The sequence below is a fragment of the Lepisosteus oculatus genome, chromosome 8 (assembly GCF_040954835.1).
Source record: "Lepisosteus oculatus isolate fLepOcu1 chromosome 8, fLepOcu1.hap2, whole genome shotgun sequence".
In the NCBI taxonomy this organism is placed as follows: Eukaryota; Metazoa; Chordata; class Actinopteri; order Semionotiformes; family Lepisosteidae; genus Lepisosteus; species Lepisosteus oculatus.
The window spans coordinates 18,196,191-18,221,646 of record NC_090703.1 but is presented as its reverse complement, the minus strand read 5'-3'; the positions used below and the strand labels follow the sequence as shown (position 1 = coordinate 18,221,646).

The 25,456-nt window shown below is 35.1% G+C and overlaps 1 protein-coding gene across 6 annotated transcripts in view; it reads right to left on the bottom strand.

Annotated features, from left to right (window-relative positions):
• Positions 1–19,417: 19,417 nt before the first annotated feature.
• The window catches only part of kif26aa (kinesin family member 26Aa), a 132,681-nt gene continuing 126,642 nt past the window's right edge, over positions 19,418–25,456 (bottom strand). For 2 of the 6 annotated variants that reach the window (XM_015350861.2, XM_015350862.2), the window contains exon 16: positions 19,418–21,725. In XM_015350861.2, the coding sequence (XP_015206347.2) occupies positions 21,547–21,725 (179 nt within the window). In that variant the 3' untranslated portion in view covers positions 19,418–21,546. The remainder of the gene's footprint in view (positions 21,726–25,456) is intronic. The other 4 variants (XM_015350864.2, XM_015350863.2, XM_015350865.2 and 1 more) reach the window with 2 other exon arrangements.

Sequence of the window (25,456 nt, the reverse complement as noted above, 5' to 3'; positions counted from 1 at the left end):
CCTAACCATGTTGTCAAAGGTGATACCACAGCTTCTTTCAGGAAAGAGGTGGATGAGATCCTTAAATAAATAGGCTACTAAAAAAAGTAACCAAGCTAGATGACCCAAATGGGCTTTTCTGGTTTGCAATTTTTCTTATAATCTTATATTTTCCCCAACAAAAAGTACAAACCCAGTAGTTGATAGCAGGTAACTGCAGCTTGCTTACTAAAGATTTTTGAAAAGTATTGAAAACATCTTTGCTGTTAGGAAACTCTGCAGCATATTATTAAAAAATGAACAGAATTTATAGGTGTATCCTTTTACCCATGACTCAAATAACAGGTAAATTATAATCTACAAATATACTCCGGTGCCTTAGTGCAACATACAGTATAGTATCAGATCACAAATTTGATTAACCTTCACTGTGAAACTAAAGTAGCAAGGGACACATCCACCTTAGCACCTTTTCACTGGTGGTCTATATATAAAAAGTGATATGTAAATTAGAATCACCACCCTCAAAAGGTATCTTTTCCCTACTGCTAAAACCATGGAGACAGCCACAGGCTATACAATGCCCCCCTAGAGCCAGCAGCTAGTCAGCATCCTCTCAACCTGTTTCCAGCTCACTGAATTGGGAAGTGCAAGCAGCTATCCTGCAGCCTCTCTCTGCCACTAAGCAGATGGTAGCTGCTGGGAGCCAACAGCATCATGCCTGGTCAATGAAACTTTATTGGGAGGGCCCTCCGATATGAATAAATGTCTTCAGACGGACTAATTAAAACGACTCTTTTCATTAGCCAGACCCATCTGTTAAAGCACAGACCTGATGGAATTGCATACCAGTTAAAAAGACGGTAATGGCAACCATGCACCTACAGTCCTATAAAACTATTTGAATACTTCTGTGTGACTAATGTGATTTCTTTATTGCTTCTATGGCCAGGAGTGCAATTAAAGCTCTAAACAAGTCTGCATTAAAAACAAGTCTTTTTATATACAAAAGAAGTGCATATTTCTTCAATCCTTGTTTTTAGTTTTGCTTCCGTTTTATGGTTGCTGTTTTCAAAAAAGGCTTTCAGTTTGGTATCAAAAGGAAATTGTATATACAGTATGTATATATTCTATTATGTGGACAATACCATCCTATTAAAAAAAAAATGTAACCTCTATAATGATACAGTATAGAAAATGTGGAAGTAAATGGGAAAAGATCTGTCTAGGTCTCTAACTTTACTTTTGAGATTATAAAGTATGTTTTACTATTTCTAGGTTCTAAGGCATATTTTAAAGTACAGTTTTACATATACGGTTTTCATTAAACCAATGTATTGCCCTTTATCTGAATTGGATTTGTAGAGTATTATCATAAAACTGTTACTTTGTCAGCTTATACAAAATGAACAAGAAATTTGGTGTTGTAGGCAACTATTCCATTCAGCGTTAAGCTACATATTATATTATACATATACATATACATAAACTATTATACAAACATACAGGCTATTACAAAGATTATTGCATAAGTTCTAATATTACAAAGGAAGGTATCACTGTAGGATAGAAACTGTTCATTAAACGGCAATAAACTATCTGAAAATACATTCTACATGTTGTGATTAAAGCATACACAAGTCACTTAGCATAACATTAAGATGCTTTTAAGCAGGTTCATATTTTCAGCAGGGATTCTATGCATATGCATTATGTGATCACAAAATTAAAGTAATCAATTCCACAAGCAGATGTAAATGTAATTAAACATCATTTCTATATAGGAAACTGTGCTTTTCATCTGTGACCAGGTCTTTTCCTATTATAGCAATCCTATTAAACCTCAGTCAAATCCCCTATGTTGATCCATACTGACCTACAGTACAACAAAGAGTGGGTGACATACAGTATTTCCTATTTCCAGAGATATGGGAAGCAATTCAAGACAATTCAAGAGTTAATGATACACTTTAAAAATAATCATTACTAACAATAAATTGTTAATAATAACAATAGTATGGACCCTAAACATATTATGGAAGTAAATTAAATCATACATTAAAATAGCCAAATAAAAAAAAAAACAAGAGTAAAACAAAATTGAACTGTGCATTATAAAGAAGTATCTAATGGACCTGGGCAATGAATTCTATTATTATGAAGTCTGGTCTGAGGTTTTTTCAGGCCTCCTGTTCACACAAAAGTTTAACTATTTAAATGTTTATGACTTGCAAACAGTTTTCAGCAAAATAAGATACTGTAGGTAGAAAATGTTAACTTACTTTCATACATAGCACTTACTGTAGATTGGTTTGCATCTTCATTATGGTGATGTGACATTTAAATTAATTTATATACACATACAGAATGTCATACAGTGCTTTTCAGACACTTCCAAGATTTCAGCAATCATTTCATTGAAAGTATCACTTCTTCCTCTCCCCCCCACAAAGTTTGTCTCTTTAAAATGTATAGATTCAAAGTGGTTTCTCTCTACCACTGTGCAGTATTTTTTAAATATGTAGATTGCTATAATGCTATTTCTTTGGCCATTGATTGCATTATCATAAGCCCCAGGGTCCTAATGAAAAGTAGAAAACAACATTCCTTTGGTAAAAAGGCTACTGCTAATTAATCAACACAGCTGGGCATTTCTGAAGTCTCAAGAAACAAATTTATAAAATTGGGTTTTATATGTTTGTTCTAGACGAAAGAGTACTGAGATCCTACAGTGCCTTCCTTAATCATATAGGGTTTTAATTCCATCTTGATAACAGACAGCTAATGAACAGTAGAACATAAATCCTAATAGTTTGAGAAAAATATGTATTCAGACTGCTTTTAACTTTAACTTTAGATCACCACAATGGTAATGTGAAGAGCAAGCTCCCTTGAACCTCAGAAATACAGAACTAAGCTACCCTCATACAGTATGTCTTCACTTTTGCTCATTTTTTGCCAGTGTTTTTACACCCCTACTATCACCTATCATATTGTAATTTTGGGGATCCGAGCAAAAAACAAAGATGACACCTTTGCTCAAGCTTTTGCCAGAGCAATGTCTGCTTTAACCATTTCTGGGTAACCTTAATTTAGATACAAGCTCAGCACAAATCAAATTAGACTACAGCTAGACTCACTTCTACATGAAATAACCAGCATATCAACATGCCCAGGTCATCACATACAAACTCCTTTCCCCTGAAGTGAATACATCTGCATCGATGCAATTCTGCATCAGTAGTGCATTGGGTAATTATTCTAAACTCAGAACAGTGTAACATGATAATTCTTCATTAAAACAGAGAAAGGTACGTCTCTTACAGAGATATGTGGTGAGTGAAATGCATTAAAAATAATTGCTTAAAGGTAAATTCAATATAAAACAAAGAATAATGATCATAAACCATAAACTGAAAAGTTCAGTTTCAAAGCACATCAGCCAAGATGTAATTATAGTATTAAGGGTACAAAAGCTGGAATTGTATCAATAGTGTTCTTACACGTCTTTGCAGAGAATATTCTATAACTGTTTCAGTAAATAGGCCTACCAAACAGGAACTATAAGAATATACATGATTCAAGTATAAAATGGAAGTTCTGCTTGAGAACATATTCACAATGGATTCAAATTGGATAAAGCTGACATTTTTATTAATATACTGAATTTCGACTGTTTATCAGCCAGTATTCAGATCACTTGAACATCAGGGATATTCTACTGCAGGTGCTTAACAGACAGTAAAATGGTCAATTAGGTAGCAAGATAGAACTATGGTGTTCAATGAAATATGGTACACTCACATCTGAAGTTTCAAAAACAAATTAAAGTAATCAGCAAGGTTCAAAGAGCTTCAATCAAGCTAACAATCCCATAGATTCTTTAATGTACTGTTTTTGTAACAAAGATCCACAGTCTTTATATAAAAATAATAATGTAGTGCAGATTAAAATGGGACATAGAATACTTTGCTTCAATTATACATACTGTACATATATCTAGATACAGAAAGATGGTAATACAATTTCACAAACTAGCAGACAAACTAGGCAATATATTAAAATTTGAAAGCAGATGTCTGGAAATAAATGAAATCAAAAGGTCTGATTCTTACATTTCTTTCAATACTAATATACATTTTCTGGGACTACTTAGAGATGATTGTCGCTGAAGAAACAGATATTTAAAAAATAAATTCAGATTTGTCTTTATAAATATCGGTATAAAATGTCAAACTCTTTCATAAAAATGCATTAGCTAAACCATTACTTTATTTAAATATAGCATGACATTTAGTTAAGAGCTGATTTTATACTATGCAGATTTTCAGACAGTTTGGGGTATTGTTTGTGTCACATCATGCAAAATGAAGGATCTTCAAAATATACCTAAAACATTTCTGACTAGAAAGAGAGCCTTTGAATTTTCTTCTCAGATTACAAAATGATTCAAAACTGCATTTCAATAATTCATTAAACATCTGTATTATTTAGAGAGATTACTATTCTTTCTGTAAGAGTATGTTTGAAGTTTTCTTCCCAATTAGAGAATTCCCACCTACTTCCAGCAATAATTGTGTAAAACAAATTCATAGCTTTAAATTTAATTTCTGATTCTGTGGATCCTTACTGCTTTTCTGAGCCCGTCTTTGATCCCCATTATGGCAGTTCCAGAACCCAACAACTCTAGGTTGTTTATTCAGAAAATCCCTTATAGCCAGCAATTACACGTATTTGGATTTCTTGTTTGCCTCCTTGTTAAAATCTTGCAATAATCAGGCATCTCTCAAATCTTCAGTTGGCCCCATAGAAGTCAAAGCCTCTAGCGGTTTGAAAAACAGGTTCAATCAAAACTAATTGAAAACCCTGACTGCCTTCAAAAGGACATTTATTAACAGAGCCTCTACTATAATGAATTGGCAGAATGTTTCCATGCTGCAGTTTTTAACTAAACTTGGTGTCAGCATTCAATTCTCTATGCATTTCAAATTCCAAAACTTACTTTTGTCATTTTTTTTTACCAAGAAGAAAGGGGACTTCATCATTGAAAGCAACAGCATTTATGTCGACATTTACTCTTCCACATCATAAAATGCTTTAAGGATCACCAATAATTATGGTTCCCTGAAGCTATGGAAGACATGTGTGAGCTTTAAATCTCTTTAGCTCCTGATAATGCAGCCCTTTTCCACACCAGCTTGCTTTAATTACTGAGAATAAGTGGCAGCATTTGGCGAAGTTTATGGTGCTTCTTGAAAGAGCTAATACTAGTCTAGCCTACTGCAATCTGCTTGATTGGAACGCTGTAAATTCAAACACCAACACACAGTCATGCTAACAATGAGTAGTTTCAGCAGGTACTAGGAGCAGGAGGGGAACCTATAAATTCTCTTAATTTTCTTTCCACATACAAAGGATTTGTAAACTGTCACCAGCAGGCCAACGATTTCAGTTACAAAAAATGACAATGCTCATAATACAAGGATTTGTGAGGAATAGGTAAAATACGAGTTAGATTATATTAGTTTCTGTGAAATCTGAAATGTCATCCATGGCAGTCACATGACTAGTTAAATAAGATAAAAACGGGTGAATAGAGTAAGAAACAATCTTAAAAACTTCAAAAAGTGTGACAATGAATTTCACTATATGATAATGCTGTAGCTGTAAGTCACCCTTCTTGCAATATCATACAAACAGTTATTCCCAAGAGCCAAACACGGACCTAGTATGCATACAGTGTAACACTTTGTAAAACACTCTGTCTGACTGAGACATGGATGGAGTATTTTGGATCCAACATATTGTATAAGATATACATAGCAAAAACTAAAAAAGAATACAGAAAAATGCATCTAAACACTCCTTTATACCATTTTCACATTGTTATGTTCAAACCCGGAAGTTTATGCAGTATTGAAACATCTCATTGCATTTTTTTTTAATAAAGGAAAATGTACTGTATATGAATATGTATAGCTTTACTTGAAGTGCCAGATAAACGCACCAACAATGAGAGTAACACAGCTGCCCTAAAAACAATGGCAAGGTCTACATCAGACCACGATGAAACCAGCCCTTTAATAAACTCAAAACAAATCATGTTCCACTGTCGTTCATCATTAAATGTTTCACTATCAGAAAAAAAAAGAAAGAGATAAGAACTATAACTCTGCTGCAGTAGTGCTAAAGTTTTATTTTTCAGTCATTTCCACCAGCTACCTCTTTGATGAAAGACTTGAAAGTCCTCATACCGAGTTAAATAACCACATGGCCCAAACACTGGCAAAATAACTAATCACTAGTAACACAGCACCCCATGTATGTCCTCTCTTAGCAAGAAGCCAATAACACAAGGGCAGGGGGATAAAACCCAGGAGCATTGTCTCGAAATAATAAGCTGCTAAAATAATAGAGAGAAGCAGACAAATGTGTAAAGGTGTTATCTCAAAAGGCACAAGTGGTTATAAACAAATACCAAATTAAGCCATGAATATTTCATTGTGTAGCATACAAAGAAACCTAAATAGCAAGAGGGAGTTAGTTTCGTCTTTGTCTGGCCAACAGAGGAAAATAAAATTGTCTGATCAATATCGGGCTGCTGTTATTCACTCCCAAATTAAATCTTGCACTTTATTATAACAACCACCAGCAGAACCCAGTGTCTTTGGATGACTGTGACCTGCTTAATTAGAACAGCAGGGTAGAAGCAAATAAAGCCTGCCTTTCCTTTATGACCCCTCAACCTACGGCAGGAACCAGGACTCCCTGTTTTCATGGCTCACTGTTATTCAGATGCTTGATCCCCCCCTCCCAACATCCCACCCACCCTCTACATTTTCCCTTTTTGTATTTGTTCAAAGATCAGGCACAGGTTTAGAGGAGAGAGGAACAAATCAGCCAAAACAATCAATTCAAGCTCAAACAGGAATACTGCTGTGAAATAAGTTCCTGTTTCCACAAAGGTAACACAGGGCAGGACAGGAAAGGAGGGATAAAATAACTTATGTTAAAGGGTTTCATCTCTATAATATTTATCTTTCCTGGCATGAGGGTTGTGTTTTTTTTTTTCTTTTATCCTAAGTGGTTGTTACATGTTTTATGGCCTCAGCTCAAAACTGGCCTTGTGTTTTTATGAGGGTATGGATAAAGGTTAAAGTTACACAATTAGCATGCATTAGTCTAGATAGAATGAAAAGAAGTCCTTTCTATTTCATCTGTGCTTTTCAAAGAACACTACAAAGTTAATTTTGGCAAAACAATGAAATTAGCCTGGCTGCTGCAAAAGCCACTATGAAAGAAATAACAGAAAAGCTGATATTATTGTTTTGTTTTGACTAACAAAAGAGCAGTTTAGCTACTTCCGAAGTATACTTCAGAACACTATTAAATAGGATATTAACAGCTAACTGAAGCTGGAAATATCAAAACCAATTAATTTTATAAATTATTTTGTCCTGGAACATATCTATCAATGCCATGTAGTATTTGATGCTTAGATTGTATACAATGCAGTGTATAGCTGAATAAGTACAACAGGTGAAAAACTTTAAGAATAACAAGGCAATTGTGATGTGAAAATTAATGTATATACTTTCAGTTCTGTTGAACTCCTGTTGCTGAGATATCTGTTAGTCTCTTGCACTACCTTGATTTGCTTTCGTGTCAATCAAAATCCATCCAAATTACATTTTTAACTTTCTTATCTACTCTAACTCAAAATAATCACTTTAATTTCTTTCAACTATCCTTGCAGCACAGTTTTTAAAGACTTGTTCTAATTAGTATTTAGGGGTCTAATGCATCATTTTCTTAAATCCCCAAAATAAAAAAATGCCAGTATACAAGAAACTCTGTATTACAGAAACTAAAACCTAAGTAGGACTAATTTATGAGCATATAACACATTAATTTCCATACAAAATTGTAAAATTAATTTAATATTTAACCACAGTATGAAGCTTTTTCTGTTAAATACAATATACTATGATTATTACATATTTATATAACTATGACTATTATATAATTATGAATTGCAGAGCAATGTGCATCTTGTAAACTAATATTAAGTCCGGAAAGTACTCTACTAACTAGCCATATGTTACCAGAAAACTTCTTATTCCTGGAAAATGTCACAGTAAACCATGCCTGGAGCACAGGGGGCAGGGTAAAACTAAAAAAACACCGGTACCCAGCCAATACAAGAGAAATACTGTATCGCTTTCAAATGCAGTTTATCCAGAACTGAACCAAGGAACCAAGTGACAGCAGGGCTGACCAGCCCCATCAAGTACTAACACTTATCAACTTTTACTGCTTTTATGCTACATAAAATGTGTACAATTTGCTACATGGTTACCAAAAAAATAAACTATTTGTTACATAAATACATAACAAACATTATGTAACATATGAAATGTAGATAAACTTTTCAACAAGCATCTACATGAATCACGTGAAGGACTGACAAGGAATGAGATCTACACAAGAAAAAGTTAGAAACTCTGGACATTAAACATCTATTGTATAAGGTTAGCAATATTAAAGTCTACTTTCACTAACCTGAGAGAGCAGTAAAGCTCAAATATCAGTTTCTGCATGTTTCTTATTGCCATTATAAATTGCATTTCCCCCAAATATATGAATTGTGTTAGAAATTCTGTAAACAGAATGGATTTATGCAGTTTTTTTTAACTGACCATCAACCATCATAAGCACCTACAGTACATTCACTTTTGGACTTCAAAACCGTGCAGATATATTCTTTCTTTGTTCAGTTCTATAGCAGCAAATGCAATGCCATCAAATTAGATTTGTATTATTATAAATGTAAAAATGTGAAAATTGAGATGATGTTCTATTTAGCTGCCTAAAGCATCTCAACAAAAGAGCTAATTATGCTATGCTCTAAATTATTACAGAAATTATCCTTTTCAATAGCTCTAATTTTAAACTTAAGTATAGTGTCCTGCAGCCAAATGTAGCTGTAGTATAGAAAGACAGGAATAAATTCTACATTTCTAAACATAATCTATAGCTTGGTCTATACTGTAGCAAGTTCATGCAAACATAAAAACCCAAAAATGCATTTTTATGGGTAAAAGTATTAGATGTCATATAAAAGCATAAATGCCTATCAGTCAAATTACAAAGTATGCTGAATGGCCTCCTCTTGCTTACAGCCTTTGTTAGATGTAAATTGTTTGGTTTTATTTTAAAGTGTGACTTTTTCATTCTGTGCCATTGCTTAGGCATTTACAGTACAAATTGCTGTAACTACATTACAAAGCCAGTTCTCTCTAACAGTCTTTTCTTAGTGGGTATTTGTGTCCGTGTGCATTTCCATTGCACTTTTCATCCCAAGAAATCCTGAAATGCAGTACCCACCTACTGTAGCTGACAGGCAACAGCTGTTAGCCTTCCTTCATCTTTGGAATGCTCTTCCTGACCACATTACAAATGTACCTTCTGTTGATATTTTTAATCTAATCTTAAAGCCTTTGTTCTTGATTGCCTTTATTTCGTAACTTTCATTTTCACATTCATACATTTTTTTTATGTTTACTGTACATACATGTATAAATTATGTAAAATGCCTCAAGAATACTCTAGATTGAAAGGAGGTAGTTAAGAATAAATCTGACTGATTGATTGTCTTGATTAATTGATTGATTGACTATGTGCCAGCTGGATCAGATGGTGAACCAAGGTTGTTTCACTAATTGTATTAGGTTTAATGAGGCCAAACTGTACCAAAACGGCATCTAGCCAGGACACCAGGGTTGCCATGCAATGAGATTTTTATGGACCAAGTAATCAGGACCTCAGTTTAATGTCTCATTCAAAGGATGGGACTTCCTACAACATTGTCTGTTTTCATCATACTGAAAAACATACTTTCAATAAAATCTAGAAGGATGTATGCTGTGAATGACAATTATGGGATTTCATAAAAGTAATGCAAACTGCTCCCTTAGTAACAGTGAACAGCTTTATCTTAAGATAAAAAGTCATGGTTTATTAAGATCAAGGCAACTGGTTGGACAATTTTTCAGTCTGCTATTCCTGGTAAAGACCATGGTGGCAACATATTGAATATGTAGGAGCAGACATTTTCCTCCCCAGGAGACTTCAAGTCCTCCTGGAATCCTAAGCATTGACAAGGTAGCAGAAAGAGAGTCCTTTCACTGTGTCCTAGACCACCCTTTAGGTCTCTACCCACAAGACCAGAGAAGAACATGCTGGTGAGACTATACTGTGTGTAGCAGCTACCACATGTCAGTTCCATGCAGCCATTCTAGCAGAGCCCAGAGGGCATCTTTACCAGGTGTCCAAACCACCTCGACTGGTTCCTCTCAATATCAAAGACTTGAAACTTTACTCTGAGGTTCTCACAGATAGCAAAGCTGCCCATTATGGAGAGTAAGCCCAGCAGCCCTGCAAAGACACCTCATTTCCAGTATCATATGTCCACAAACTTTCTTTCTTGAAACCTCAATTTCCAAATCACATGAAGCTCTCTAAAATATCACTGGCAAGAAATGAGGCAAGGGTCAACCTATTTCTTTTTCCCAGTCCTGGGAAGGATTCTGTTTCTTTAAATGAATTAGTGCAAAGAAATATGCAACTTTGCTCTGTCTCAGAGCTCTGAAGCATTGCTTCACTACCCTGTTTCCAAATGGAAGAGCTACTGTTAATTATTTTCCAACAATAACAAACAATAAAAAGGCCTAGGTAAAAAAGTACATAAAATATGAATCTTCAAGGCTTACATAGTGCAGGATCATTTTTTTCTTTTTAACATTTGAAATGTTCAATACCAATTCTTAAATCCTCTTCCAGAGCACTCACCTAAAAAAAATGTATTATTTATCTTCTTTTTTAACCCCCACCTGCAAGCCTCTACAACATTACATTCACCTGACTCAGGCTTCAATCCCAAGTCTTCCTCAACTTCCTGCTTTTATCCTGTGTGGAAAGAATCATGTGACTGTTGTGAGTTCAGCTGAATGGTGCAGTGGGTGTGATGGCTTCTGGGACATGAAGTGTTTGTAGGAACAACCATGATTTCTCTAAACATTAGATACACAGGTTTGTGCCAGACCATACAATTCTTTTTTTCACCTTTACAAGAAAACATAAACCAATCAGTGCTTATTTTTTCTGGGAGTTGTTTTTATTATGTCAGTAATAAAAAAAACAGGCAGAGGATGAATGACATATTTGGAAGCTGCTTTAGTTGTAGTGCTAAGCAACACATTGGCATTGCTTTTTGCAATACAATGTGATTTTTCTATTAATGACATTCTATGTAGAGCTGTCCCATATTATATGGAGAAATACTGTAGATTTTACATTACAAACCTGCTTCTCCTGTCCATAGTGAAACATGGGTTCAGCAGTATAGGTTATTCAAGCAGTTTCAGTTTCATGCTCTTGCTGTTTTTGAAGACATATGGAAACCATTTGTTTTCCTTCTGATTTGGTAAATGAGGAAGGTACTCTATTTTTAACAGTGCAATCTTCTGGCATCACAAAATTTCCTTTGATGGGTCCAACAGCTGGCAGTGGGCTGGCAGTTTAAGAGGCAGGTTCCTGCAATCATGTTTTTATACTTCAGCACTCTGCTAATGCATTTTCTGCACTTTAAGGGAGCCTTAGCAGAAATCCTTATTTATTAATCCAGGGGAAATCATATCACACATTCCTCTTTTAGACTTTGAATGATATAGTACATGCATTCATCATAATACCTCTGAATACAAAACAGAGTACACCGTTTTACTACTCTTATATCTACTTTTTTTATATGCATCATTGGAGATGTAAAGGAAAAAAATGTGGATTCCAGTTTCTGTCCACGTTAGGCCCAAGACTGTAGGCCCAAGTAATTGAGAAGCAATTATATTGCTCCCATGGTTATTCACCACTGTTGCATGAGGCAGTTTGAGTAAATTTGTACTTAGCATTATAAACAATGAGTACCCTGATTTATCTGTACAGACTTTCAAGCTAAAGAGTGCTGTAAATTCTCTGAGCATCCAAAAAATGTGTTGAAACAGTCAATGATTTTGAGTAAACATATTCAAACCATTCATCTAAGTCAAGGCTGTAGCCTACTTCCATGAAAAAAAATCTAAAAGCATACGCTCCTAACATTCACATTGCACAGTTCATATTTATACAGATTGTAGTACAGCAAATAACATTGTGTTTTAGTTATGTATGTGGGTTTCTACAAATATTGAGAATCAGTAGAGATTTCTATGAGGTAACTGACTGCATTGCAAGTACATTTGCAACAGTTTTATCATGGGATTCCTGCAGAAAGCTTAAGAGGCTCCCACTGCATCATACAAAAACAAAATAAAATTCAGTTAAAAGATTTGTTATCCATAGAGTTAAACTGCATTAGGAAAAAGTTTGGATTAAGGATTGTTAAACTGGAAAACAATCGTTTTTTAATTAAGAGAAAATGTTGTAAAAATAGACAAGAAATGTGAGATATTTATTTCTTTCACTTGTGTTATAATTTAAAGCCTATGATGGACTGGTGACCTGTCCAGGGTGTAGCCTGCTTTGGCCTGTTGCTTGGAGGGATAGGCATCGGGTCCCCCTAGACCCTGAATTGGATGAAGTGGTTAGAAAATGGATGGATGGGTATAATTTAAAGCAACAGATTTGCTTCATGCTCAGTCAAGTTGTTTACCTCCTTATCATGTTTTTGCCATTGAAGCTGGTAGAAATCAGTGTTTTCTATCAAGGTAAATTTATCTTTGTACTGCAGAGTTAATTTTGTTTCAGACCACTTAATTAGACAATATATGAAACATGCACATAGTGATCATGATAACTTTCACAGCGCAATTACAAGCCTCTCACCTTTTCTGTTCTGAAACTCCCTGCAACAACATCAAAGCTGTTCTTCCAGGAATTACCTACAGTGAGGCACAGAAGGTCATTTTAGGCCTGGAGCTGGCCTACTCAGCACATTGCAAAGTTTAAAGAATGCTTGATGGACTGTCTCCATGGGGAAGCTCCACTTAAGAAAGGAAAAAAAAAAATCTTGCTATTCTGCTGAAGGAAGTGGGGTTAAGTCTGCCAAAGAGTCAAAGCTGTCACAGAAGTCATGATTGACTTGTAAAAAGGCATACATATTTCAACAGCTGCCCTAGGGTTGAATGTAAAAAAAATGCAGATCAAACTTGTGTTTTATTACTGGGCAGCCTAGTTTTACAATGACTGTTCTAATGTTGCAACATTTTAAGAATAACTGTCATAAAGTCTACTTGATTTTGCTCAGAAGTTTTCATTACAATTAAAGACAGAGGAAACTCGTTAAATTTGGAAAAATAAATAGTGCATTTATTTATAAAATTATTTTATAAAAATAATATATTGTTACAGCTATAGGTGACGAGGATGTATCTCTAGCAGCGTAAATATTTCCACTTTTAAAGCTGAGATGTGGAAGGTCCCCTTATCAAAAACAATTGTAAAGTTTACCTTGGTATACCTAGGTAATTAAATTGTGGGTACATGTCAATGAGCAGAAACACAACATCACAACACAAGATCAAATTAAGAGAAGAGAAAAAGGAGAGGAGAGAAGAGGAAGGAGAAGAAGAGAGGAAGGAAGCTCAGACCAAGAGAGAGAGTTAGAGTCAAGATCAGTTGGAACTTGAAGCTTGTGCCAGGTGTGAACCCCTACTTCATAATCATCCAAACAAACTTGACTGGAGCTATGCAAGTATTCAAATGTTTCTAGATAGAGCTTGCTATGCTCTGCTATGCTTGCTATGCTCATGATTAGTTTTTAGGGAACTTGGTTTTCTTGAGTAAAAGATACTTCATTTAAAGACTGCTTTTCCTGCTCGTGGGTGCATTTTTAGAATAGGTACTGTATATAGACTCCCATTTATTTTGTAGTATCCGGTTTTACAAGGAGAGAGATTTAACTGCAGGTTGTATTGTGTTTATTTTAGAAAGCAGCTTATCTCTTCTTCGGCCTCTTCAGGCATTATTTTAGTATAAATACTTGGGAGCAGTCTGGGGTTTTCTGGGTGATTAAAACGTTAGGCCACTGAAACGCCTGCCTGTCTGTATATACTGTAAATGTAACTTTTGTGTTGTATAATTTTGTTGTGTGTAGCGTAGCGTTTGTATTGTCATTGATAATAATAATTGCTTATAGTTATATAGCATTTTTCTGGACATTCAACTCAAAGGGCTTTATAGGTAATAGGGACTCCCCTCCACCACCACCAATGTGCAGAATCCACCTGGATGATGCAATGGCAGCCATATTGTGCACAATATGAACACCACACATCAGCTATCAGTGGGGAGGAGAACAGAGTGATGGAGCCTATTCATACATGGGGATTATTAGGAGGCCATGATTGGTAATGGCCAATGGGAAATTTGACCAGGATGCCAGGAAAGCACTCTGACTCTTTTCGAGAAACACCCTGAGATATTTAATGAATGTTGTGAGTTGCAGGGTGATTTGGCTGCTGGCCATATAAATATTTGTTTAACCGAGTACGCCTGGATTATTATTCTTTTCATAAAAGCTGTGTCAGAGAACAAAGAATTCACGTGCCCCCAATTATACCAACCACTCAGGTAAATTCTGGAGAAATTACTTACAAGTTGGGGGTTATGAATATTTTACATATTGACTAAATCGCTTGGTCAATTTCTGATATCCACAAGTTTCGTAACCCCCCATTCATAATATATTTTTAGTTGCAGGTATTAAAACTCTTCATGCATATACAAGACAGTTGGACAGAATGGTGGCCCAGTGATTAACATTGCTGGCTTGCAGCCCTGGGTTCAGTTACTTGTTTATACTATATGTTCTCCTCATTGTTGTGTGAGTTTCCTCCCACAGTCTCCAAAAAAATTATGTTATGTTAATTGGCTTCTGGACATGCTGGCCATGGTGTGTGTATTGGTGCTCTTTGATGGACCAGCATTCCACCCAGGATGTACCTGACCTGTTCCTGATGCTTGCTGGGATAGGCTCTGGGTCCAGTGCAACTCTGTATTTCATAAAGCTGTTACAAAGTGGATGGATGATGGATGAAGTATCAGGGTCATGGTTAATTACCTTGGTAATTAAATGTAGGTGTAGCTTAATTAGTTGCAAATAAAGGCAGTATGTAATTCACAAAAGAGCCAAGTGAAATTCAGTCTGTCACAAGTTAATAACTTACAATCTTTTTTGCCATCTATTTTGATGAGCAAAACGCTACTGGTGTAACCCCTTTTTACTCTGCATTGTACAATATGCATACCAGCATGTAAATGAAAAGAGCAACATAAGGATTGTATACAGGAAATGCTATAAATTATTCTTGAAATGTTTTCAATTGACAAAGACCCCTTTGTCATGAACTGGGTTAAAATACTACAAATAGGTTGTATATTAAGGTACATCTTCTAGTAAATGACTAAACGTAATCTTTATAATTTATCTTAGTGTTGTTTACCAACAGTTTTTAAAATAAAGATGATGTCAATGCATGACAGTCACTACTTGATGCTAGCATGTACAACTGTCCAAAACCCCAAAAATATGCAATCATGCCTGAATATCCACAGACAGCTTTTATCCTTTTTACTTCTGAGACTTGCAATGTTTTTATATTGCATCATGGGTAAATAGAAAGAGGACTCTAGTGATGCTTCTTTTTGATAGAATAGCCTGTCATCCCCAACTCCAGCCCTCAATTAAATGTTGTAACTGGGACATTTTGACAGTTAGGGGGAATAAATAACTACACTTTTGTGCTCCACACTGAAGTGAGAGACACCTTATCTCCAGAAGAGTTTAATTTTATGTAATTTTAACTCAAAGGTTTCTCTATCACCTAGCACAATATAAAAAACTATATTCTTAAATTGACTGTTGTAAATTCTAATAAATAAGCTATTAGTTCAGTGACCACATCAAGATTAGCCCAGAGTTAAATATCTGAAATGTAAATATCTTCTGCAAGAGTTTTGGGCATTTGTTGTGAAACTGGAATGGTGTCATATTCTTTCGTCTTCATTGGTAATAGCATGACATTGGAATATTGCTTTGACATATGAATTTGGACTCAGACAAACTAGAGCACTCCTTAAACATCAAAGGCATTGATGTTAAGCTGTCAGGTAACTGTTTCTAGGAGTTAAAATACCTTCTCATTAGAAGAAAACAACTGCATAGCACTAAATAGATTTTGACTGAAAATAGTTCACTTATGCTTAGTGGCACTACGCCCTACTGAGAACTAAACATATATTTAATGAGAGTGATGAAACCAAGCTGTGTGTATTGTGTCTTTAACCTAAATAACGGGAATATTGTCAGCTTTTTGGGGTTAAGAGAAAGAACAAATATCCTGCCAAGCCATTCTGCTATAACAGTAGATACTATACTGTATATTTGGCAGCACCTTTTGTGTTACATTTTTATTTTTTTTAAGTCTAGTGATATGAATTTCATTTTTATGGAGAAATAAAAGCATACAAACACTAAATAAGAAAAAAATGACAGTAATATGTTTATTATCAACAACTAAAGAGCTAGCTAGAATCTTCTTAGAACACCCTTCTTCCCACTGAGGAGTCAAAGTGTGTAGAGCTCCTGAGTTTCTAAATCTGTCTGCATATTTGATTAGTACCGTGACTGCCAGCTGCTCCTGCCATTCAGCCAAATCATCTTATGATGCTTTTAATCAAATTAAATAAATGGTATGTGAGGAATGAGTGAATTGTATTATGTGACCCAGAGCAGTGCCACCCAATGACCACATTTTCAAAAGTGAGCTTCATGATATAAAAAGTGAGCATCCATTTCTAATCCAATCACTTCAATTTTGCAGATATGACCTGGTACATTTTTTTCCCATTATTAAAACATTCAATCTATCTGCTAAGTTCAAAAACTGCACATATATATGCACTTAATAGGGAAACTACACACTGTCCTTCCTAACCTTTTTATATTGAAACGTTTTTAAGATTTGTTCACAAATAAGGGAATTTAAGCACAAAAAATCTAACTATGCACTCTATTGAAAAGGGGGAAAAATTAAGATGTTGATCATCACAGAAAGCCATCGTTTCTGTAACCTGCAGAACCTTAACAGAATGTACAATGTATTTTTCTCAATGGGAATTTAACCGATTATTTCAAAATTACGTACACCTCCCTTCTTGTTTAATTTAAGGTGTTGAGAATGCTGCAGACTTCATTCTCAGAGGGTGTGTGATTGTGAGTGTGTGAATTACTGCAGTTGCACTTTACTGGTTCCTATCAGTGCTAGTCTGCAGCTATATACCATTAGCATGCTAGCTGTGCACAAGACTTCAATACCAATTACTGGAGCAGCAGGATATTATGTATACAGCATATGTATACTGATCCTAAATTTTAATGCTTCCAGCAGGCTGGACATTTTAATTATCTTGTTAGTTCCGGATTTCTTTCATGGTACACCTAGAGAGAAAGAAAAGGCTGGAAATGATTCTACAAAGCAGTTCCAATAAAAACAGATGTATTGACTGAAATGTAAGTTTGACAAGTTTAGACGCATTAGAAGCTGTGGCACAGAACTGAAAAGAAAACATGGGTGAACATCCAAACAAAATAGCTAAACAGTACAACAGAATCTGGTGCAGTAAAAAAAGTCATTGAAAAAATACTCTGATTTCATTGCTCCCATATGCACAGCAATTGAATTAAGACTTTAAAACAGTTCCCTCTAGATTTTAGGATAAAGCTGCTGTATGTTATTCTTTGTGGTAACATTATATATTATTAGCTTGCTACTTCATTGGTACTGTACAAAATCTCAAGAAGTGATCATATCACCTCAGGAAATACTGTATATCCAAAGGACTTCTGCCATCATTTGACTATTTGCTATTAGGAATGTTGTTTGGCAGACTTCACTGTACATCTCCTCTGATGCAAAAATGTACAGATTGCACCATCACTACTCTAGAAGAACTGTTATTTAGTTTTAAAAAAAGTCCAAGACTGCTTGATGAATAGCCTATTTTTCAGACAGTACTATATATTGACCGATAGGCTCTCACATTTAAGGGTGTCGTATAAAACATTCCATCTTATAATAAAAAAAGGGTTATGAAAGTGAAATAATAAATTACATAATTGCTGCATTCATAAAATAAGACATTGCATGTGGATTTGATTCCAGACTGGAGAGCTTCTAAAAATCAAAAGTGCTAGAATGACTGAATGTTCGCCTCTTGTGTTTTCCCCATGTTTGTGTGGGTTTTCTGTGCTGCTCTGGTTTCAATTGCAAACTAAGGTGTGTTGACTTTACCGGATAGTATATCTTCTGAAAGAAAACATTAACATGGATTATCAAGGCCTTAACAAGGGAAAATAATGCATTAGAAATATAAAATATGCTTTGTCAAGGCATGATGTGTTTACTATCATTTTACTTTTAAACCAGTTTTTTTTTAATTATGGAATGAAAGACTTTCATTTTTTGCTTTTTTTTACACAATACCATTTTCACAGCTTTCTTTGAACAAACCCCAGAGAGTTCTGAGCAACCATTTAAAAGAAACAATGTGCAAGCACAGTTATTTAAATAAATTATATAAATCTAATAAATCTAAAAAGAACAAGAGTTGTTTAAAACATGTTTAAGTTAAGAGCAGATACTTTTGATTTGGCAGTTATGTATGTGTTTAAGATCCTGAGGTCCAGAACTCATTTTGGCCCATGACTCAGAGCTGTGTTATCACTGTGCTTGGTATTTGAATGTACTGAAACCCTCTTTAAGAAGAGCATATTTGCTATTGCTCAGTGCCCTATATCTCTTCACTAACCTGAAATAGAATACTGCCAAGATCACTTGTGCAACTGAAGACCAAGCTTGATCCGGCCAAACCATGGATCTACAGGCCTAGACATTTCATATGGTAATACTGCACGTTTGCTTGGCCCATCACATCTAGCTCTTGCACCAACAGCCTTATAACAATATGCAATAAGAAACAAAATAAAAAGGGAATACAGATGATCTGAAAATTCTGAAGTACCTGACAACAACATTAAAAACTGAAAAATTCACTCTTAAACAGAGATTGTACTGGGTCAGACGTTTTCAAAACCCTGAAACGCGTCGAAAACGTTAATCTAGTCCAGGATTCACAATGAAACACAGAAATATGGAAATTAAGGGGTAGTGCATTTACAATGGAAAAACAGGAATTGCTTCTTTCTACAAAGGGTTGGAGGTGTGTGGAACAAACTCTCCAGGCATATTGTTAAAGACAATTCAATTATTTGAAGAAATCATTAAATAAATTGCTAACCGACCAATGGATCAATTGGCTACCAGCAACAGAGAGAGTAAGATGGGCCTTCCCTCCTATGAGACCTTTCTTAATAATATGCTTCAAAGAACACAGTAATAAGAAGAAACATATTTTTTATTCACAAATAAAAGCCGATGCAAGATGCCATAATATACATTTATACAAAGGATCTGAAAACCCTATACAAAAACAAATTACCACATTAGAAAATATGATTTGATATGAAATGTGACATCACATACATTGCTAAATTAAAGAAATCTTCAGTTTGGCAAATTGTCAGTTCATGTTATTAAACACAATAGAAAAGAACTGGGCTTCAATTTAAAAAAAAAACACAATAATAATTAAAAATAATCTCATGCAGCATCTTAAGAAAGGGCCTGAGAGATATTTCCTTAAAACAAAAAACAAAAACATATCAGGAACGTTTAACAGGACAAAATCAAGCTTTGTAATAATCCACTGGATATCACAAATTGGTTCATAACCTAAATGTCTGAAAACGTTTTATTGTAGAAAAAAAATGTACTGGCAGCTACATTTTGCAGAAAATTCTGAAATGATTTTTCCCCTTAGTTTGAGAAGCCAGTACATGAGAGTTCCCATTGAATTGTTGCACTCAAACACTTAAATTCCGGCAGTAATTACTGGCATGCCCTTGTCACTGTAAAGTCAGACAGAAAACTGCCAGTTATCAAAACATGCCACAGCTGTTCTGAGGCTAACTTTAGCAGAAGAGGCAGTACAAAATGTACTTACCTGTTCAGAACTATAGGCAGCAATTGAGCTTTAAAAAAAAACAGTCAGAAGAAAAAGCCAAGCTCATGCTCTGACACTTTACTTTGGCCAGAAGCCAGCAGCTGCTTTTGCTGGGCATGACTGACACACAAAAAACTGTGCTTTCCCTATCAGTTTTGAGGTTCTTACAAGGAGCAAGAGTGATGGAGTGCATAGAGCAAAACAGCACTTCAGTGCAGTAAACCACCACCATGGGCTTAGACTTGCAATTCTGGTTGTATCTCATCTGTACCCTTGTTAACTCACTGCAGTAAGTTAAAGGCATAAATTCCACTGTTTCGTAGTGTGACTTATATGGTTATCAAGATATACTAGTAAAATTTCTGTATGCTTCCAAGCAAAGTTATATCCTGGCAGCCCTGTAGAATTTAGCAGTACATCATGCAAATAAAATATTTATAAAGATATATTTCAGGGTGACTTCAAAGTGTACTTTTTCCCAACACAGTGTCTTGTCACATCATGAATCAAACAGCCTCCTATTGTGATGCACACTGTAAAGAAGGCTCTGGTGGAGATTAACGGACTTCCACAGATGGATCTTAAACAAGACTGCAGGGTCTTCAAAACAGCATCTTTTCCCACTGTAATTAAGGTCTGTTGGAAGTTATGTTCAAGGCAACTGAGAGAAAGGAAAACATTGTATTCAACAGTTCTGTACCAAAGAGATTTGCAAATAGGCAGCTATTATTTCACTCTGACAGTAACTGGAATTGTGACAACAACAAACCAGTGCAGAAAGATCCGCCTCTGTAAGTGTGAAACTCCTTACAAAATTAACAACAATATATAAAAAAGAAACCTTACTTTTGAAAGGTTTAATGATAATGGACATAATTTGACTGAGGTTTTTAAATGAGAAAAGGCAAAGTCTGAGATGCAATAATGTTTATCTTATTGCTTCTATTTTTTCTTTATGCTTTTTTTAACCTAAAATGATATTTTTTTTACATACTGTATAATCATATAAATACACTATACAATACAATATAAAATAAGCTTTTTTTCCAATAGGAATATGTTTAGGGGTTGCTTAGGTATGCTGGTTTTAAATACTAGCACCAATACCAAAAAAATATGTACTTAAAATCAGTCTTTAAGAAAAAAAGGCACTTTCAGGTCTCATTGAATGTATCTTCTTTGTTTTGTGTTGCGCTTCTTGCTTGCCATGCAGTAAACAGAAAAGCTTTGCGGCTTGATGAGTCACACTCCATCCAAATTAGTTTAAGGGTATGAGGCACCAGATTTCCTTAATCGGAAAAAACGCCATTACCTCCAAATCAAGACCCTCTAAGCATTTGTGTTTTTGTTAACTTTCATATGGGCTGGGGGCTCACTGCTTGCTTCTTTTCTTCCTGGTTGGCACCATTCCGGTTCCTTTCTTTTCCACTTGTTCAATTCATCCTTTCACACCTCCACTTCCCGCGGACCGTCTTGCACATTGGAGACCACCCCGATGTCGAAACAGGTCACCATCATGACTCGTGACTTGCATAGGTTGACACAGTATTCCAACTCATCCGTGACTTGTTCCAGGGCTTCCAAATACTCCTGTGATTCCTTATCTAGGTCCGGATCAACCTCAACTGCAAGATAAAAGTGAGACACGAGTTACAAAAATGCATCCAACAGAGATCAGAATAGTCTCCTGAATTTTATGGTTTGCATGAAATGCACTGTAATACTGCATGTAAACTTAAAAGGCTGCAAAAGAAGACATTTTCCTTTGTGAGTGTTTTGAAACTAAATTATGAGTGACATTTTCAATATAAAATTACTGAATAAGATTCTCAAAAGACTAAAGGAAAACCAAGCATAAGCCAGTCCACAATTTTGCTTTATGCACAAAGCCCAATCAAGATGCCTGTACTCTCTCTTGTGGCATTACGAGTCTGAAATTGTGGTCCGTTCAAGACTGATATTAAAAAAAGCTATAAGGCGCAACCTATATGGGTCACAAAGACCTTGAAAGTTGTGGAAATAGGTTCCATCGATGATCCCTTTAAGGCGCACTGCCCTTTGAATCACATTGTGGAAAGAAAGGCGATTTATATAGAGTGTCTGTTTTGATCATGGGTTTCATCTTGACAAGAGGAACAGATGAAGAGTAAATGTCCTGTCTGGCAGAAATGTGAGAAAGCACTTTAAATCATTTCCACATACAATTACACAAAAGACTAAGCACAAATAATCCAGTATTTACCCCCAGAGCTTTCTGCGTGAAAATAACACTATTGATTTTCAGACAAACTAAAGATTTTAATTAAAAAATGCATATTTTTCAGTTCTTTTGAGTGAATGCATGAAGACATGGCAGACTGAACTTTGTGTTCTTAGGCCTCGGCCTCATAGATAAACATTTTCTTTTTTTGCAAGTTCCAATTTACAGAAATGCTGGATATATTATAAGAAACTGAAAGGTTTATGCTTCCATTATAGAAATAAAACAATTATGTAATATAAGGTAGGACTGGAGTAATGTATACAGTGCAAGTTTTAATCAGACGTCCCTGCTTTGGCTTTCCAACTTTCAATTATCTTATAAATGTATTTCTCATTAGTAATTACCAAGCACAACCTCATTGGTATTCTACCTGGAAGTAGACAATGGGTCCATTTTGAACCGACAAGCAGTAGTCATAGCTGTAATATTTTCAATTCTAATCATTAATAATCCCCATTTATTTAAAAACAGTTCTAATGTTCAGATGGCTTGATATTCACTAGAATACTCCAAATTTTAAGCAAGCATATATAGGAAGCACATATAAAATTTCACTGTTAAATCCTACAGTTCTACTGTTAAAGTCAGAAACATGACACCAACATGGGATTTAGGCAGAAAATTCTAAAGAAAAAAATGGCCAGAAAATGACACACAATGTGCATGCTTAGTACAAGCAAACACAGCATCAAACTAATGACAGATTTTCAAATGGTAATTGAAAAACAGGTAATTCTGCAGACAACCAATGTACAAATTATAAATACCACTTACTGCAATTAGCAGTGAATTACATGTCTTGCACAATAAATTGCTGGTTTGAGTCAACCTTGCATGTCCACATGCTCCAGAAAACAATGGACACTCCAAAAGAACACTGGGAAGCAAAATATGAAATTTTCCAACATAGAACTAGAATTATTTTTAAGCAGGGTGTGCTACAAGTAATTTTTCACCAGGTCAACAGAATAAAACACGGAATATAGTTTTACAAAAAGCACATTCAGTTGGACTTAGTAAGAGAGCTTTAGAGGAAATTTAAAAAGGCATTATATTTGGAAGCACAAGGAAGAAAATCACTTAAAAAGTCAGGGTCGAAAGACCCTGGACAATCTATACACAGTAACATTGGAATCTCTGGAACTCTTTTCCACCATCAGCACTCTACAATATAAGGACTGAAGCCACTGGACCTTGCCCTGAGAAAGGTCTGATGCAAGAAAATGTAGACTGCAGAGAATTTCACCACTGATGGCAGAACCTTATTTCTCCGTATTCGGGGTTCTGGGTCTTCCTTAATTTCACTGAACGTGTCAATTAATGTATTAAGCCTATTAAGCATGTACCTGTGATTTGATATTCTCATATTTGGATATGGTCAAATTTCTTATATAATATATATTTAAATCCAAATTTGTTAAAATTCTAATTTGCCATATTTATTAAATCAAAATCGTCTTGTAGTCACTGCAGCCATGATCAGAAGACAACTTGTCTGCATAACCTTGCTTTATTTGTCTGAAATCATTACAGATTGCTACATATGTATATATTTAGTAACTACTGCTCTTCAGAGTTTAAGTAAGATCCCAATAAATTTCCAAGTTTTGCCATTTTTGATTCAGATACACCTAATATTTACATAAGCATTAGGGTTATCGAGTTCATAATCCTGATGCAGTTTTATGGTCCTGTAAGTCTTAAATTATTTTGCTGGTTTGCAGACACATTTTTTAGAATTACTGTCAAGCTCAAGATGTCAGCCATCATACCATGCATTGTGTATATTTTAAATTCTCATTAAAAAAGGTATATAGAATAATCCATTAAGATTTTAAGATCAAATGTGGGGCTTTGCAGGGTAATTCCACTTATTGTAATTTGCAAAGACCTAGACCTGACTTAAAATTTAAAAGAAATAACATTTTGTAGCTTACTGGTAACTTTATAATGTCATTTTTTGAAGAAAGTCTAAAATTATCTGCTCTGCAAACTTGGAGCTCTAAGAATGACCTTAGGGCACCCCTGTCTTGACTCAGATTTAAGTAGTTTCTTTTCATTGGCACTCAATTCATTCATTACTTCAAAAGACCTCCCCACTTGTACTGTTTCTTGGCATTACAATCTATTCTACAGACAAGTGTGTACTTCACAGTTTACTGCAAAGTTCAAATGCATTTAAAAGCTGTTTAATGAAATGATGCACTCAAATCAGTATTTGCCATGACAGTAATGGCACATATTAGTATTGATATTATAAGTGTTGACAGCTTAACATCAAGAAGAGAATTTGACATACAAAGCCCTATCAATTGCAACATTCATACAATGCTGCAATTGTACCACGACACATGAATTGTTTTATTCTACTTTGAAGATCCAGAAGAAAATCTGAAACGGTGTTCACAGTATTTTTAACCCTATAGCTGCTTATCTAAAATTTGTGTAATGCATATTTTTAGTTCACGTGGGCTACAATGCTTTATACTGATCATAGCATTAACGCAAAATACATATCATTTAAATTTTTTAATACAATATTTAATTGCATGAATGGTAAGTGTCATTTGAAATAAATTTCTGATAAAAGAAGCATTTGCCTATGAAGATGTTTCCCTTTAAAAAAACTTTCCTTCAGAAATCCATCCAGGGATGATGATAACTTCAAGAGTTATATGGATGACATTTTTCTATGCCACACCCCATTGCTGTTCCTCTGCTGTTACATTTGAACAATATACAGCTACACAATAGAATATAAGGTACATATGGCATCAATATTGTCAGGTATAAGTGTGAGTGTGTAAGTCTAAGCAGATTTGCTGCTTGATTTTATAGTCTTGATGTATTTATTTCCAAGACTTGTTTAGGCTCAGATTTTCCTTATGTATACAATATAGTTAAGAGAGAAATAGAAGTGTCCACTATGTGAAGGCATATCTTTATGGATATTCACAGTAGGGGGGCCACTGCACAGCCTCTAAAGCATCTAGTGCAATGAAATAGTTCAAGTAGGCAGCTGTGTCAGCATGTGTAGGCTGCAAAGGAACAAGTAAAAGTTTATTCCATGCTGAAAAGAGAAGAAAAGAAACA